This window comes from Dermatophagoides farinae, chromosome 7 (assembly GCF_024713945.1).
Source record: "Dermatophagoides farinae isolate YC_2012a chromosome 7, ASM2471394v1, whole genome shotgun sequence".
In the NCBI taxonomy this organism is placed as follows: Eukaryota; Metazoa; Arthropoda; class Arachnida; order Sarcoptiformes; family Pyroglyphidae; genus Dermatophagoides; species Dermatophagoides farinae.
Genome location: NC_134683.1, coordinates 791,558 through 808,973, shown reverse-complemented (window position 1 = coordinate 808,973; position 17,416 = coordinate 791,558). Strand labels below are relative to the sequence as shown.

The 17,416-nt window shown below is 30.6% G+C and overlaps 7 protein-coding genes across 9 annotated transcripts; 4 read left to right on the top strand and 3 right to left on the bottom strand.

The window, feature by feature from the left end:
• Positions 1-13: 13 nt before the first annotated feature.
• LOC124496546 (pescadillo homolog) lies at positions 14-2,058 on the bottom strand. Its single transcript, XM_047060073.2, is given in 4 exon segments — positions 14-1,410; positions 1,412-1,573; positions 1,634-1,781; positions 1,851-2,058. Coding segments are annotated over 4 exon segments (1,752 nt in total). The 5' UTR covers positions 1,958-2,058; the 3' UTR covers positions 14-75.
• Positions 2,059-2,129: 71 nt separating this feature from the next.
• Positions 2,130-5,722, top strand: LOC124496545 (DNA replication ATP-dependent helicase/nuclease DNA2-like). Its single transcript, XM_047060072.2, is given in 2 exon segments — positions 2,130-2,817; positions 2,819-5,722. Coding segments are annotated over 2 exon segments (3,423 nt in total). The 5' UTR covers positions 2,130-2,211; the 3' UTR covers positions 5,636-5,722.
• LOC124496451 (uncharacterized) lies at positions 5,611-7,766 on the bottom strand. Its single transcript, XM_047059970.2, is given in 2 exon segments — positions 5,611-6,312; positions 6,315-7,766. Coding segments are annotated over 2 exon segments (1,218 nt in total). The 5' UTR covers positions 7,011-7,766; the 3' UTR covers positions 5,611-5,790.
• A 568-nt stretch (positions 7,767-8,334) lies between these two features.
• LOC124496877 (uncharacterized) lies at positions 8,335-9,837 on the top strand. The gene has a single exon (XM_075733117.1). The coding sequence runs from the start codon at positions 8,869-8,871 to the stop codon at positions 9,493-9,495; it is 627 nt and encodes a 208-aa protein (XP_075589232.1). The 5' UTR covers positions 8,335-8,868; the 3' UTR covers positions 9,496-9,837.
• Positions 9,838-10,203: 366 nt separating this feature from the next.
• Positions 10,204-13,675, bottom strand: Flo2 (flotillin-2). 2 transcript variants are annotated; one of them, XM_047060074.2, is made up of 5 exons: positions 13,270-13,675; positions 11,888-11,969; positions 10,860-11,826; positions 10,570-10,707; positions 10,204-10,509 (listed from the first exon to the last, which is right to left on the bottom strand). In XM_047060074.2, the coding sequence occupies exons 1-5, from the start codon at positions 13,316-13,318 to the stop codon at positions 10,480-10,482; spliced, it is 1,266 nt and encodes a 421-aa protein (XP_046916030.2). In that variant the 5' UTR covers positions 13,319-13,675; the 3' UTR covers positions 10,204-10,479. The 2 variants fall into 2 exon arrangements, with proteins under 2 accessions (XP_046916030.2, XP_075589230.1); XM_075733115.1 differs by lacking the exon at positions 13,270-13,675 and adding an exon at positions 12,591-12,700.
• Positions 12,449-13,257, top strand: LOC124496554 (uncharacterized). Its single transcript, XM_047060082.2, has one exon. It carries the CDS (start codon positions 12,449-12,451, stop codon positions 13,010-13,012), a length of 564 nt encoding a protein of 187 aa, XP_046916038.2. The 3' UTR covers positions 13,013-13,257.
• A 672-nt stretch (positions 13,676-14,347) lies between the features above and the next one.
• Positions 14,348-17,122, top strand: LOC124496549 (protein phosphatase 19C). 2 transcript variants are annotated; one of them, XM_075733116.1, is made up of 6 exons: positions 14,404-14,551; positions 14,881-15,046; positions 15,130-15,524; positions 15,586-15,912; positions 15,985-16,380; positions 16,456-17,118. In XM_075733116.1, exons 2-6 carry the CDS (start codon positions 14,965-14,967, stop codon positions 16,504-16,506), a joined length of 1,251 nt encoding a protein of 416 aa, XP_075589231.1. In that variant the 5' UTR covers positions 14,404-14,551; positions 14,881-14,964; the 3' UTR covers positions 16,507-17,118. The 2 variants fall into 2 exon arrangements, with proteins under 2 accessions (XP_046916031.1, XP_075589231.1); XM_047060075.2 differs by having other exon boundaries at positions 14,348-15,046; positions 16,456-17,122.
• Positions 17,123-17,416: the final 294 nt, after the last annotated feature.

The window sequence follows — 17,416 nt, the reverse complement described above, 5'->3', positions numbered from 1 at the left end:
TTACAGAATTCAATTTTTTTTTGTTTGTGAAACTAAAAATTTTTTAATGAAAAATAAAATTCAGAAAAAAAATCATCAATTTTGTTTCATTTTTTTATTATTCACAGCTGATTTTTGTTGTCGCCGTTGACGTTCATCATAGTCTTGTCGTTTACGTTGTAATCTTTCTGTTTCACGATTTTGTTTTTTCTGGCTTTTAATGATTAAATCATACAGTTTTTTCCTCTTCTTTGGCATCATCATTACACGTAAACGTTTTTCTTCATCCTGTTTCTGTTTGCTCTGTTTAAATCGATTCATTTCGATTGGTTTACCTTTTTTCACCATCATTTGTTGCTGTTGTTGTTCTTCTTCGTCTTCGTTGTCATCATTGTCAATTTCGTCTGCTTGTTGATCATCATCATCATCATCATCGACATCTTCATCCATTTGACTATCAACATCATCGTTTTCGTCATTGATACGTTGTTGTTGAGGATTTTCAAACATTTCTTTTTCCGGTGGAATATAATCACCTACTTTTTCCTCAACAAATGGACTTAAATGTGGTGGAAGTTTTGTACCGATAAAATAATTTTGAACCGGTAATAATTTACGGGAATTAATTGAATCAAAAATCCATTGTGGTTGAATATAATAACGATTAACGAAACGTTTAGGAATTTCACGATCAACAATCTGATGTGTAATGCTTTCATCATCTTCATCGAATGTAGCACCGTTGAAAAGATTTCGATCCCATGAAACTTGTCCGGAAAATGAACGAATAACAAAACAAAGTGCTTCACGTGGTACTTCACGATTGATAAAGAATTTTAATCCGGCAAATAAATTCTGCAATTTTTGTAGCTGATGAAATGTCATCACTGATGAACCGAATTTAATCTCATCATCATCATTGGCTAATTCTGTTTCAAAATTATCAATTTTCGATTGTTCATCAAGTATTTGATTATCCGATTCATTTCGATTAATCAATGGATGATTCAATGCAGCGATAATCTCATCCGAATCATCATATTCATCATCATTTTCATCTTCAGATTTCTCTTCATCTTCTTTAATATTTTTGTTCTCAAAAAATTTTGGTGGATATATGAATGAATTTGAAACATAAAGTTTATAGATGACAAAACCTAATAATGTTACGTAAAATTCGGTGAATGTTTTCATCACTTGAAAATCAACGTCCGGAACACGTTTCATTACAAATTGATGTGGAACAATCCAACGTATTGTTTGGCCCATAATATTCGCTTCATAATAATAGCCTTTGATAGAGATGAAACATTTTCGCAAAGATTTCGTTTCCATTACGTAATACATAAATTCCAATGTAAAACGACGACTCAATTCAATCAATTCTAATGGCAATGATTTAGATTTGCCAAACATTGCATATAGGAAAACCCATGGATAAAGCATCGTCCATGTCACGAAGTGCATCGATTATTGTTGGATAACGTTCTTTGACAATATGATCCAATTTATAGAATGGTTTATTCTCACGTATTCTTTGTATCCATTCCTTGTCACGACGACCTTTTGCTTTGGCCATACGTTTCATGAATATCTATAAATAATGATTTTGAAATTTAAAATTTTCAATTTTATTTGTCATTCTTACACATACCTTAAAATCCCAGAATCTCCATATGATTGGTTCATGGCTAAGGTACAGGATATCTTTTCGAAGATAATAGGTTTTAGTATGTGAAGTATTTTGTGATTTTGTCTTTTTTGCTTCAACTGGATACACTCCTTTTAGTATACATAAACGTCTACAACAACAACAACAAAAAAAAACGATAAGATTTTCTAAATGAATTATCATCCAAAAAAAAACTTACCGAAAATCTTTTAATGATAATTGCAATTTTTGCAATGCTTCACTACGTGTCATATAAGCTGTTGGACGTTTTTTCAAAGCTTTTTTACCTTTAATATTACGAGCCATTTTTGATCCACAAAATGATCCAAATTTATTTGAAACAGAAAGAATCCAAAAGAATTTTCAAGTGAACACTAAACACGTGGATTGTGTTGGATTCTTGTGTGAATATATAAATCACACTCATGTGTAAATAGTCGATGATTTTTTTTTTATTTTTTTGTGTTAATATCGTGTGTTGGTTATATTAAAACCGCGCATTTTAATATTTCATCGTCATCCTCCTTATCATCATTCTTTGGTCATATTAAAGTGGCAAAATGAGGCCGAAAAAAATTCCAACCAGATTTATGGTAACAAAATGTGATAAAAATGATAATGATGAACTTGTACTTCAATTACAATCAACATTTTCCATTAATGATAAAGTCAACAAATACGTATGTATTCTACGTGATTATTGGAAAAATTTAACAATAGACGCCAAAGAATTTGTCAATATATATGACCCAAAAATTGAAAATGATTCCATATTGATTATTGATAATCTAAATGGTTTAATTGTTGTTCGACCAGATGTATTGATACCGATTACATCATTAATGTCAGCCAGTTTTTGTATGCGAAAAGCATGGCTATCACGAATGTTTGAAATATTTGGCGAACCAAATAAAGCTTTGTTTATTGGCACTATTGTACATGAATTGTTTCAAGAATGTATACGTCGTCAACAATATAATGTTGGACAAATTGTGAAAATATTTCTTGATACAATAATTTCCAATTTTACATTAGAATTGTATAATTTAAATATGACTCGTGAAGATGTAATGACAGAATTGAGACCATATGTTCGTCCAATTTCTGAATGGCTCAAACTATACGCTGGTAATGAATCAACTACCACTAATAATAATGAATGTAAAAAAGCTATTTTCCATTCAACGTTTACATGATGTTGAAAATACTATTTGGTCAACGAAATATGGTTGCATTGGTAAAATTGATTTAAGTCTCGATGTGATTGTTGAAGACAAGAATAATATGACAAAATATTCGAATTTAATACCATTGGAATTGAAAACTGGTCGCCATACATTTTCTCCGTCACATATGGGTCAAGTGATTCTATATTCGTTCATTATGACCGATAAATATGTCAATTATAAATCTTGTGGTGGTTATCTACTTTATCTGAAAGACGAGGCCAAAACCGAGCATATTCAAACCAATCATAATGTATTTCGTGATTTAATTCTATTACGAAACAGATTTGTCCGTTACTTTGATCGATTGGGCGTTGTCATCGATGAACGAAATAAAAAAGATTTAATTATGAAGGGGCCAGAAACGCTAAATGCCGAACGAATTTGTAGCAAATGTGAACATAATCTTGATTGTTCATTGATTTATCGTTGTTTCGATCAAAATCTTTATGACAATCCAAATGATTCACATTTTTCATCCACTGTCACATCACATCTTAAAGGTCGTGAAATGGAATTCTTTTCGAATATGTTGGAACTGTTGGAGATTGAAAAACAATTCTGTATGTCATCGGAAAAATTGATAGATTTTTGGAATTATCGTTCTGAAGAATGTGAAAAATCCGGCATTGGTCTGTGTAAAATGAAAATCAAACATAAAGATGACCGTATCATTGTTTTTCAACGTAATCCAAAGGCAACAATGTTACCAGAAGAATTGTTCACCATAGATAATGATTTGAAAATTAATCTAACATTATTGGAAGAACGACGTGCAGTCATCAGTGAAGAATTGATTAATTCAACAAAAACATTTGAAATTTATGGCAATTTTTGCCGCCAATTATGCATTGTTATTGGACAGATTGAATCATTTTCCGATGATCAAAAAGAGATTACTATTCGTTTGGAAAAAGATGCAACAATGTTGAATCCACAAGCAGTGTATCGTATTGATTTTCTTAAAAATATTAATAATCGTCCAATGTTGATTAATTTTTCCAATCTTTTACGATTAATGTATGACGGTGATGATGATGATAATGCTAGAGCCCGTGAACTTCGTGAAATCATCATACATGGCCGTGTGCCGAAATCCAATCAGAATGGTTACAAATTTGGTTCGTATAATCAACTTTACAATTCACCAACATTATCACAGTTGAATATTCAACAAAAACGTTGTATTCTTGGCATATTGAAAACAAAATGTTCTCTACTGTTTGGTAGTCCTGGTTCTGGAAAAACACAAACAATTGTTTCATTGGTTCAAATTCTTGTCGAATATGGATATTCAGTACTAGTCACTAGTTATACACATAATGCCGTCGATAATATTCTAATGAAATTGGTTCGTTTTAATGATGAAAATGATAAAAAAGTGGATTTCGTACGAATGGGACAGCCACGAAGAATCAATCCAAAATTATTGAAATATTCAGATCATGATCGAACGAAAAAATGGCTGGAAACCGAAAATATCATTGCATTGAATCATTTTTATTCCACTATACCGGTTGTGGCTGCCACCTGTTTAGCTGTATTCAATCATCCATTATTTCAGAAACGAACATTTGATTTTTGCATCATGGATGAAGCAAGTCAAGTATTTCTATGCACATCGTTGGGACCATTATTTAATTGTCATAATTTTGTATTGGTTGGTGATCAAAAACAACTGCCACCAGTAGTTCAAAGTTCATATGCACGACAAAATGGCCTGGATGAAAGTCTATTCTCACGTTTGCTAAATACATCGGGTAAACAAGATATTGGCCATTATGATGATGATTTTGATAATGATGAATTCGATGTTGGAAATAAAGATTCCAATCATCAAAATAATAAATCATCATCATATGGTCAATCAATTCGAATATTTCCATTATTCATTCAATATCGTATGAATTCTGTGATAATGCAAGTGGCCAATAAATTAACATATGGTAATAAATTAAAATGTGCTAATAAACAAGTGGAAACAATATCATTATTGGATTATCTATTGTCGAATGATAAATGCCATATTCTGGAAGAATATCAATCATCATTTATATCAAAAATTATAAGTCCAAATCTTAATGATTCTGTTGTATTCTTGGACACAACATCAATTCCATTGGCATTTGAAACATATGATAATGATAATGGTGAATTTAATATTTTACCTCAACAACAACAACAACAACGATCACAGAATAATGATACAAATGACCATTCATCACCATCAAATGATAATACAAAAAGTAGTTTTGTTATCAATCTATTTGAAGCAAAATTAATATTACATGTGGTACAAACATTGTTATTGATTTATGGCAACAAGAATGACGCAACAAATTTCAATACCGATAATATCGGCATCATTTCACCATTTCGTCGTCAAGTGAATAAAATTCGTGAACTATTTGGACAACAATTTTTGGAACAAAATCATCTTGAAATAAATACAGTGGATCAATATCAAGGCCGTGATAAAGATGTTATAATTTATTCATGTGTAAAAAGTAGAAACAGTAACTGTTCATCTGTTGAAACGAATGATTCGTACCAGACACCAATTATTGATTCAGAATTATTGAAAGATGAACGTCGTTTAAATGTGGCTGTAACACGTGCAAAACGTAAATTAATCATTATTGGTAATTGTCATACATTGAACAGATATTTACCATTCCGTAATCTATTCAATGTTCTTGATGAAGAACAAATTGTACCATTGATTGATTTTAATGATTTCAATGATATTGTCATTTAAAGTTTATTATTTTTTTCTCATAATAATAAAAATTGTTAAATTTTGCTATAGAAAAAAAAATGCAATAAAACAAACAAGAAACAAAAACAATCAAAGATGGTTAGTAGTAGTTTTTTTTCCTCATAATATCATCAAAAGAAAAGCAGTGATTTGGATTATTTTTTGCCAAAAGCCATTGCATCAAATGCCGCTTCAAATGCATCATCAGGGATGAAATCCAAAATTTTTTCACCATCTTTGGTTTTATTCGATTTTCCATCATCATCATCGTCATCATCATCTTTATTCGATTTTGGTTTTGATGATCTGATTGGTTCAGACATTTGTATTGGCGCTGATGGTGTTGCTGGTGGATTAACAACATTATTACCAGCACCGGTACCAACGACATCATCTGGAAATTCAACATTCACCTGTTTGAATGATGGTTGTGTGGAAGATTTCGGTTCTGGTTGTGATGGACGTGCTACTGATGATGGTGGTACATCATATTGATGATTGCCACTACTATTGGTCGAACTTTTAGTTGAAATTGAATTTTTCAAAAATGAACCAAAAATACTACCAGCATTGCCTTTCAATGCTGATCCAATAACATCGATACCTTGATTAATTACATTATCTAAATTAATTGGACTTGTTGGTTGATTCGAAGTTGGTGGTGGTGGTGTTGGCTCTGTTGTTTCGGCTTGTTATTATCAATATCCAAGTTATCCAATGTTGGATAAAAATTCCTTCCTTCTGATGTTGGATACGAAGGTTGACTGGGTTGTTGTTGTTGTTTTTTAACCTGACCCAATAATTGTCCCAATAAATCACCAGCATTTCGATCAGTAATTTTTAAACCAAGACGATCAATACCTTGAGTAAGAAGTGTTTCAATATCGAATTGACCTTGTTGTTTTGGTTGTTGTGGCTGCTGCTGTTGCTGTTGACGTTTATTATTATCATCCATATCATCCAATTTCGGATAAACATTTGTAGCTGCTGGTTGATCAGCAACAGTAGATGTTGGTGTACGTTGGCCAAAAAATTTCCCAAACATATCGGCAGCACCTTGATCACGAAACATTGAATTAATCATACCCATTGATTGTTCAAACATTTTTCCAGCCATATCTGGACGTTGTTCATGATCAGCTGATGTTGATGGATTATTATTATTATTTGCATCTTTTTTCTGTTGATTTTGTTTACCACCAATTAATTGATCAAATAGACCATGATTTTGTTGCATCATTGAACTTAACATTCCTAATTGTTGTTCAAAACCAGATGGTAATCGTAGAGGAAATCCGGCTTCAGTTTCATTATTAGCATCTTTTTTTTCGATTGTTGGTTCAATATCATTGTTTTCAATCGATTTTTGATCCATTATTTTCTTTTATGTCGTTTATTCTGAATAAAATATAGGTCACTCACATACACAGGCAGGCAGGATCACAAGATTGTTTTTATTTTATATCAAATGATGATTATTGGATGTTTGGTACAAAATATCAAAAATATGAGTACACATATCAAACAACAAATCAAAGTTCAATTCGAACACATACACAAATACACATGTTCAATTTATTATTTGTGACAAAATGATTCAGACGTTTTTTGTTTCACTTTAACTTTTATCTTGCAGCCAATCAATCAATCAATCAAAAATAAATTGATTTATTTTTTGAAAAAAAGGGTTGTTTCACAATATTTAGATGCTATTTTTGGCTTTGATTCGATCGATTGATCGATCGACTGATTGATCAAATCGATGCGATTTTGAATGGATAGTTCAATGATTCTGTATGTGTGTGTGTGTATGCTGGTTTTTTTTCTTATTTTTCTGATGAAACAAATCAAAAAAAAATTATCAATTTTTTTCAGGGCAAAAAAAACGCAATTCCGATGAATTTTTTTCAGGGTTTAATTTCGAAAATTTTTCCGTTGATAATAGGGAAAAAAATCCCGTTGTTGCTGTCGATTATGATGATGATGACAAATATCACGAAGTGAATGAATGATTTTTATGTCTTTGAATGATAATTATTAAGAACGAAAAAAAAAAATGTTGCGATGCAAATGTATACAACGGCAACAGCTGCATTCATGCCATCATTTTCATCATCATCATCATTAGAACTTGTCGACGTGACTTTATAATGTCGATGATGATGATTATAATGGGAGAAAAAAAAATATGCTGAATGTGTTTGATCATATGACTTGGCTTCAAAAAATTCACATTTATGAAATTCATCCATTCATTCATTGCATGTATGTGTACGTTTGCGAAGGAGGTAGATATATTCAGTGTAAACAATATTTACAGTTGTCTGTTTTGGTTGAAATTGATGGATACACGCCCGAATCAATTTTTCAAAAAAAACAAAACAAATGATACAATGTTTCGCGAATACATGCACATACATACACACAAAACGTGTACACATTCAAATAATGCAGAAAAAAAAAGAAATTCAAACACGCGTTTATCGTTTTCTTTTTTTTTTAATCTCATCTCATGTGTGTTTATATTTGGTGGGTGCATTTGTTTGTTCGTTTTGTAATTCGAGAATCTTCAAATCACTATCATCATCATCATCATCATCATCATTGTATATAGAAAAGCTAGCAGTATTTTATTTGCTGTAGTTTTTTTTTCTCGATATTCTATATATAAATACATGTAACGCGGTTGTTCTCATTTTCAAACTGATATAAATTGATGATGATGATGATTGTTTGTTTATTGGTTTCTCGTGCTATATATAAAATGGCCATAGAAGAAAGAAAAAAAATAAACACTTCAATTTCACACACATAAACAGCTGAATTGAATTTTTTTTTTAATTCGATTGTAACTCCGTAATATTACGACGACGATTACAACGACAACAACAACAACAACCAAGACAACCCATATGACGACGTTTTTGTTTTTGAATCATATCAGAATGTAAATGGTTTTTTCTTTTGCACATTTCTCATCAATGATCATCAATAAATAAATAAAAACACAATACATAAGAACTTGGTCGTCACCATCATTCAATCGATTTGAATATCGAATGTTTTGTTTTGTTTTTCTTTGGTGAATTTATTTTGTTCCATAAACGTTCAGTTGCATCAGCAATTTTTTTTTTTCATTGTTCGATTTGATGTACATGTAAATCAATCATCACTAATTTTGTAATTTGGCTAAATATTCTTCACTTTTCGAACAAAAAAAAACACAATAAATAATGATAATTAATCGTAATTACAATACAATGATGATGGCGACAACGACAACAACTACAATGATGGATGGTAATAATCAACAAACTGCTGATAATATCGGTAATAATGTTGTTGGATCAACAACAACAACAACAGCAACAACATCATCATCATCATCATCGATCATAATGGATGCAGCCACTTTAATGGATAATTTTCTTAAATATTATGAAGAACGTATGGTATCATACATTTATCAGCAACCACATTTACCGCCAACATCGTTTGAATTGAAATTGAAACATAAACAAACTAAACAAGATTTATTGAATATGTTTGAAAAACATTTACGTACTGAATCCAATCAAATGGATCCAATTGTAATGATGAATGATTGCAATTTTCTTTGCAAACATTTGGATAATTCAATGGAACAATCGTTCAATTCAATAATGGAATTATCATTGAAAGAATATCGTCTATGTCAAACTGGTTTCATTATTGGCTGGAAAGATAATAAACAACGACAACAACCACAGCAATCGCAACAACAGCAACAAAATGCTTCCAATTCGAATAACAATAATAATCATCATCAATTAATCAATGCCAAATTAGCTGATTATTATATAGTCAATGATCGATTCTAATCGATTTGATGCTTCCTTGAATCGTTGATTGGTCATTTTTTTCATCTTTTATTTTAATTTTTTTTTCTTTTCGTTGTTGTTAGAATCCAATTTTGGATAGATGACAAGAAAAATTAATGATCGAAATTCAATAAGTAGTGGATTTTCGATCGTCAGATCAATTGATGATGTTTTTTTTTTCTTTGGAAAATTTTCGCTTTATCTCTAATTATCACTTTCATTTCTTGTTGTACATTGTATGTGATAAATATTTGTCTTTTGGTTTGTACGTGTGCTGTGTGTGTGTGTGTGTGTGTGTAAATATGAATAAAAAAAATGAATAATTTTCAAATAAAACAAAAATTCACTGGAATTGATTTCAATTTCAATGATTTTGACATGAGTATCGGCACATCTTTTGTGTGTGTGTTGAATAGAGACAACAACAAAAAAAAATTTTTTTTTGTTATGATAAATTATATCGGTCAAATGATATCGATCACCATTTCGGTGTGTGTGTGTGTGTGTGAGTCCGCAATTTTGGTGATATCAAATTTTGATTGATTGATAAGAGAAACGAAAAAAAAAACTGATGACTGCTCTCACCCAGTGCACACATATACAAATGTCAATCAAATCAATAGATTTTTTTTGTTGTTGTTGTTGGTTGGTTGGTTGTAAATTCCAGATTAAACTGGATTTTATTTATTTATTTTTCAATAAAAAAAATTTTTCCGGATAAAATTTATTCAATTAGAAATGAAGATATAAATAAAAAAATGTGATGATGATTTTTTTCCGAAGACTAGACTTGTGTTTGTGAATCTGAATTTATGGTTTGGTTCTTTTTTTTGGAAGGGTGGGGGTGATTGTTGTTCAGCGATATTATTGTGGACATTGGATGAATGAAAATGAAATGATGATAATGATTCAATGCATATGGTAGGTGTATACAAATGAATTTAAATTCCCAGCAAAATTTCAATTTTGTGTGTATGTGCATATTCAATGGGCACCGGTTATTTTTGATAATGTCTAAATCAAAAGAAAAAAATATGAATTGTACAAATGGAAAACAAGATTTTTTTTTATTACCTTTTTCACATCGATACCGGTCATCGCTTGTAATGTAGGTGGAATTTGTGAAACAACTTTTGTTAGATTACCAGTATCACCACTAAGTAAAACAATTTCATCAGTTTTCGATAATGGTGCCGATATTTCTGCTGCAATCTGAAATTAGTTGGAAAAAATGAGGATTATTTGTTTTGTTCTGATTATTAGTTTCACTGTTATACTAATACTAATGATTATTGTTGTTGTCATTTGTTTTTTCGTTGTACAATTGTCAATTATTTGTTATTCAATCAATCAATGATACATACTTTTGGTAGATTTTCCAACGTTAATGATAATATGGCAGCTTCACCAAATTGTTTTAATGCTGAAGCTTTAGTCAACATTCCATGCGCTTCAGCACGGCCACGTATTTCTGCCGCATCTGATTCTGCTTGTCCAATCAATTTGATACGTTCAGCATCGGCTTCAGCTGCCGCTAATATTTGTCGTTTTTTACCTTCAGTTAATTGACATATTTCATATAATTGAGCATCGGCTAATAAATTAACTTTAGCTTTTAGATCATTTTCAGCCAAAACAATTTCCTGGTCCTGTAATTCAGTCAATTTTTTTCGTTCAATTAGTTCAATGAATTTTTGCTGTTTCGATATTTCCTGTTGTAGATGTGTTGAACGTAAATCAAACGCTAGATTAGCTTCTGCTTTTTTTGCATTAACTTCGGCTTCAAACATTGCTTTCTGCGTTAGATAATCACGTGTAGCGTCTTCGATTTTAGCATCAGCCGAATATTTTACATCCATTGCTGCTTTTTGACATTCCGCTTCTTTGATGCCTGCATCACGTTCAGCATTGGCAACACCAATGGCTGCATTTCGTTTGATTTCGGCAATTTTTGCTTTGCCCAATGATTCCAGATAATTAACATTATCATAAACATCTTTAATTGTGAATGATAATATTTCAATACCCATACGTTCCAATTCTGAAGATGCAACTTCCCGTACTAACGATGCAAATTGATCACGTTCACGATAAATTTCTTCCACAGTCATTGTGCCAAGAATTGAACGTAGATTACCTTCCAATGTTTGTTGTAATATTCCTTTAATATAATCAACATTTCTTCCTAGAAATTGTTCACAAGCAATTGATAATTGTTCTTTTTCATTTTTAATTTTACATTGTGCAACACCCGAAACGGTTAACTGTACACCTTCAGATGTTTCAACATTTTCACATTTAGGCATCAATGTCATTACTTCTAAACTTATTCTAGATAAACGAAAAAAAAAATTAGAATCGATTTATGGGTGTGTTTGTATATGTCACATACGTTTGAACATCGGACAATAGCCACCAGGACCATGACCAGCCACCAACAACGTAGGTTTTTTTCGTTGGTCTACAGCATCCACCTGTTTAGATAATGAATGAAAAAAAAACAGCAACAACAACAACAAGATTATTAATGAGAATGCACTGAATCACAAAATGATAATGAAGGTTATAACGATTAAATTTAATTATAGACAACCAAAAACAAAACACCATCATTTCCTTTTGACAAAAAACATACACACACACACACACAATAATTCAGGCACCAATTTTTGTATTACTAAATTCAAATGAACCAGAAAGGAAATTTTTTTTTTTTTTTTTGCTAACAAACTTGATTTGATTTATGGAAACATATATGTTGTGTTTTTCTGGATCATTGTAATGATTTAGTGAATTTTTGTTTGTTCAATTTTGATTATTACGATGATTAACCGATCCATATACTGTTGTTGTTCATACCTGGTTATAACTAGTAATGATCGATAATAAAATAAAGTGAGAAATTTACGATCGGATGGAAAAAAAACGGAAAAAATGGTTACAATCAACCTAAATGTTGGTATCGTATATAAAGTCGATGAATAATGGAAAAAAAGTTCCAACAACATTCACGAACATAACGGGCAAAACACTAAAGTTTCGATCATCTTCTTCAATTGTATCAACAGATAAACTAAAAATGATTAAATATTCACTTTTGGCAATCACCATAATCATCGTTTATTTTTCATCATTTACAACCAATATTGTTGAAGCTGGTGGTAAAGATAAAGGTGACGATATAGTAATTATCGGTGGTGAAGATGGCTGTCCACCACAATTATTGATGCGTGGTGGTGGTAAAAAAAAGAAATCCGGTGAACTACTAATGATTAATCCATGTCATAAAAAGAAGAAAGAATATATCGCTATACCATATCCATCATATCCATCATATCCATCATATCATGAAGAATCATATAAACCAAGTTATGAACATATGTATGAATCGAAATATGAACCAAAATATGATTCAGAAGCGGCCGATATTGATGCAGCTGATGATGGTGGTGCTGGTGGTGGTGGTGGTGCTGCTGGTGGTGATTATCCAATCGATGATGATAAATTTGGTAATTAATTAGTATAACATTCATTATATTGAATTGAAAACAATGCACACAAACACATTGAAAACAAAACATCAACAATCAAATCAAACTTTGAGCTGGCTCATCATTGTTTTTTTTCCTGTCTTTTGTCATTTTCATTTACTAATTACTAATTGTTTACTTGTTTAAAATTTGAATCTTTGTCATTTGTCTCTTTCGTGGCTCTTTTAAACTTTGGTGTTTAATTCGAAAAATTTTTGTTATTAAAAAAAAATTCAAAACAAACCTGATACAATCAATGCTTCATTCGGTCCAACCGTATTGATATTGCCCATTATTTCCGTCGTCGTCGTCGTCGTTATTTTAGACGATATGTGCGTTTGTTGTTTTTGTTCTGTTTTTTTTTTGTTGCTATTGATCGATTTGATTGGATTGAATTTTCTTCAACAATGATGATGATTAATTGATAAATAATCTTGGAGACATTTTAAAAAATATATTCAAATCGATTATTTATTGAACACATTTGGTGGTGATGCAACAAAAAATAAAAATAAAAAATTTACATTTCACATTGATTTGAAATGTTTACGTTCATTCATTCATTTTTATATTTGTTTGATGTGCATGTATAACAGCCACACTCGCACTCGAACAAACACACAAACACCACTCACAAACACATGACAACCGTTATGAATCGAATTTGTTCGATTGGTTTGGAACCGAATAAAAAAAAAAAAAATGGAACGCGCGCAACATCACGCAACGCGGGGGTATCTTGTCCACACCTTTCATTCATTTTGAAAGATGAAAAAAATTTTTTTTGGAATAGTCAAATCTAGTGTGCTTGACAGGGTCATCAGAATTTCTTTTTTTTTTTTTTTTTGGTTCCAGGAACAATGTTCTTTCTTCCCCTCCGCCCTTCTCTTTCAATGATGTTTGGAATCGGGTTTTTCCCATACAAATAAACATTTTAATGACGCGCGTGAAAGCACAATATATTGCATTCTGGTTTGGGAAAATCCATCAGACCATCATCAAACAATCGGCTAATTTTTCAATCATAATTAAATCACAATGGAATTGGTTTACCTTTTTTTTCTACCGGTTTTTTTCTTGGACCCATTTCAAAATGGAATGAAAACATTACTATGAAAAAAAACGATCAATATATTGATCTTCTGATTGATTAATTTTTTTCATTCATTTATTTTTAATCTTGGATTTCATCATCATTTTTTTAAATTTTTAAATCATGACAAAATTCCTATGATTAGTTTAGTTAAAAAAAAAAATTTGACTCAAGGTTCAATTATACGTCCTTTATGAACGTACATTGGTTTTGTTTGAGCTGTCCATTTTTTTTTTCTATTCAAGCTTTGTGTGTGTATGTCTGTTGTTGTCTGATTTTTTTTTTATTGTTATTCTGTTTCGCCCGTTTTATGTGTGTGTGTGTGTATACAACAAATGTCCTAAATTTATTTTGTCTTGATTTTGTTTTTTTTTCTGTTCAAATTTTTATCTAAAAAAATATTCAGATTTTTTTTTCTTTACAAATAAAACTTGTAATTGTTTTTTTTAAATACCAATTTTTAGCAATCTTTTCATTGTTTTTTTTTAATTAATTACGATCGGCGATAATTGTTATTGAATTCTTGTTGTTGTTGTTGTTATTTATTGTTGAAAATTTAAAACTGACTGATTGATTAACTTAGGACGAATTTTTTTTTGTTTGTTTGTTTGTTTGTTTCATGTGAAAAAAAACCATTGCTTTCACGGCGACAACCACGACAACAACAAAAAAAAATTGCTCATTCGATTGCACAAGTGGGCTGTTACTAAACTTTTTTTTTTGTTCGAATTAAATTCATTCATTCATCATAATCATATATAGTAAATAAATTATTGGATCGGATTTTTCCATCACCCTCATTTTTTATATCTTAATATTGACCAAAGAATCAATCAATATTCATCAATGAAATCATTTGATTTACTTCAAGAAGATGAGGAAATGTCTACTTGTGATGAATCAAGTAATTGTGCAACAAATATTACAGGTAATCAATCATTCATATATTGATTGTTTGAAATGTATTACTATTCGTTTTATTATTTTTTTCATTTCTTCACTATATTAAAGATGCTGAAGTTGATCTTCCGATAATAAACAATTATTATTTAAATAAATTACAACAACAAAATGCTACAAATAAATCTTCGACGGCTACGACAACAACAACAGCAACAACGTCATCATCATCATCATTATCATCATCAACAGCAGCAGCTGCAACTACAACAACAACAACAACACCAATAACATCATCATTATCACCGATAAATAAATCGACAACATCAATATTTGCCACCGATCCAGTGGTTACTGGCTGTACAAATTCCGATCTAGATAGACAAATTGAACAATTACGACGTTGTGAAATAATTACCGAAAGTGAAGTGAAAAGTTTATGCTCAAAAGCACGAGAAATTCTATTGGAAGAATCGAATGTTCAAAGAGTTGATGCACCTGTTACGGTGAGTTTTTTTTTTTTTGCTGGTCAATGTTATGGAAATAATCGTTTATTTAACTAAATAGGTTTGTGGTGATATTCATGGACAATTCTATGATCTCAAAGAATTATTCAAAGTTGGCGGTGATGTTCCAACTACCAATTATCTATTTATGGGCGATTTTGTTGATAGAGGATTCTATTCGGTAGAAACATTTTTACTTTTATTAGCATTGAAGGTTCGATATCCGGATAGGATTACATTGATTCGTGGTAATCATGAATCAAGACAAATCACTCAAGTGTATGGCTTTTATGATGAATGTCTTCGTAAATATGGTACATCAACAGTTTGGCGTTATTGTACCGAAGTATTTGATTATCTATCTTTATCTGCGATTATTGATGGTCGAGTAAGTTTATTTAATATATGAAAATGAACTTGGTTTTTATTGACATCAATTTTTTTTTCTTTTAATTTAAAGATATTCTGTGTTCATGGAGGCCTTTCACCATCGATACAAACATTGGATGAAATACGTATTATTGATCGTAAACAAGAAGTTCCTCATGATGGTCCAATGTGTGATCTATTATGGTCTGATCCAGAAGAAACAACTGGCTGGGGTATGTCACCACGTGGTGCCGGTTTTCTATTTGGTTCAGATGTTGTCCAACAATTCAATAATACAAATCATTTGGAAATGATATGTCGTGCACATCAATTAGTAATGGAAGGATATAAATGGCATTTCAATGAATCAGTGTTGACTGTTTGGTCGGCACCAAATTATTGTTATCGTTGTGGTAATGTAGCCGCAATACTTGAATTAGATGAAAATCTTACACGTGGTTTCACTATATTCGAAGCTGCACCACAGGTATGTGTCATTTTTTTTTATTGAGAAAAATCTAAATTTTTTTTCACAAATTCTATATCCACTATCTATCAATAGGAAACAAGAGGCGTACCATCTAAAAAACCACAAGCTGATTATTTCCTTTAATTATACTGATAATAATAAATGGAAAAGCTGATATTTACGGTTATTTTATCATCATCATCATCATCACCATCATCATGATCATCTTATGTTTATGTTTTGTATATCGTATGTATCTCGGTTAGGAAATGGTTCATTGTCATTGTGTTTTTTTTTTACATCTTATCAAACTCAAATCGCCATTTTTTTCTAAAAAAAAAAATATCAAATTTTGTAATCGTTTATATTATCATCTTTTTTCACACACACACACACACACCTACATTTTATTTCATAAATTAATCAATTATCATCATCATCATCATTGATCGTCGATAAAACAAAACGAAAAAAAAAATTCCACTTTATCATTTTGATTATCCACTATTATTATTATCATTATACCTGATGATACATACACATTTTTTTCAAATTATACAAACACACACACACACACACACACGCAGGTGCAGGTCGGAATTATTTACATGAATTTTTTTTTAACAAACGAAACGAAACAACAAAAAAAAATTTTAGATGAAATTTTTTTTTTCATTGAATTTTTCTATAGGGAATTGAATTGAATTTTTGAATAATAATAAAATAAAAAAAACGAAAAGTTTCTATTTACCAGAATTTATCTCTCTATGCCGAATGATTTTTTTTTTTTTTTTGAGTGAAAATTGCTGTTCACTTTGCCTTTTTTTTGAAATTTAAATGTTGACATTTCCGGTTCATTTGTTCATTTTTTTCATTTTAACATTTTGAATTTTAATCGAAAATGTAAATTTATTTTTTTTTGGCATTTTGAATGAATTTTCTTGTTGTTGCTCAATTATACTACGTTTACAAATCATAATGTCAGATGATGTAAAACAACAACAACAAGAATGAAGCCAATATCAGTGATAATGACCATTTTATTGGTCAATTT

What these genes read in the sequence shown, in the direction of transcription:
- LOC124496877 (XM_075733117.1), top strand. Translation starts at nt 8,869, where the DNA reads ATGATAATTAATCGTAATTACAATACAATGATGATGGCGACAACGACA.
- LOC124496554 (XM_047060082.2), top strand. Translation starts at nt 12,449, where the DNA reads ATGTTGGTATCGTATATAAAGTCGATGAATAATGGAAAAAAAGTTCCA.
- Flo2 (XM_047060074.2), bottom strand. Translation starts at nt 13,318, where the DNA reads ATGGGCAATATCAATACGGTTGGACCGAATGAAGCATTGATTGTATCA. An exon ending in CTATTGTCCGATGTTCAAAC is followed by an intron (nt 11,827 to 11,887) that starts GTATGTGACATA and finishes TCGTTTATCTAG; the next exon opens with AATAAGTTTAGAAGTAATGA. An exon ending in CCGGTATCGATGTGAAAAAG is followed by an intron (nt 10,510 to 10,569) that starts GTAATAAAAAAA and finishes CTTTTGATTTAG; the next exon opens with ACATTATCAAAAATAACCGG.
- LOC124496549 (XM_047060075.2), top strand. Translation starts at nt 14,965, where the DNA reads ATGAAATCATTTGATTTACTTCAAGAAGATGAGGAAATGTCTACTTGT. An exon ending in GAGTTGATGCACCTGTTACG is followed by an intron (nt 15,525 to 15,585) that starts GTGAGTTTTTTT and finishes TTAACTAAATAG; the next exon opens with GTTTGTGGTGATATTCATGG. An exon ending in CTGCGATTATTGATGGTCGA is followed by an intron (nt 15,913 to 15,984) that starts GTAAGTTTATTT and finishes TTTAATTTAAAG; the next exon opens with ATATTCTGTGTTCATGGAGG.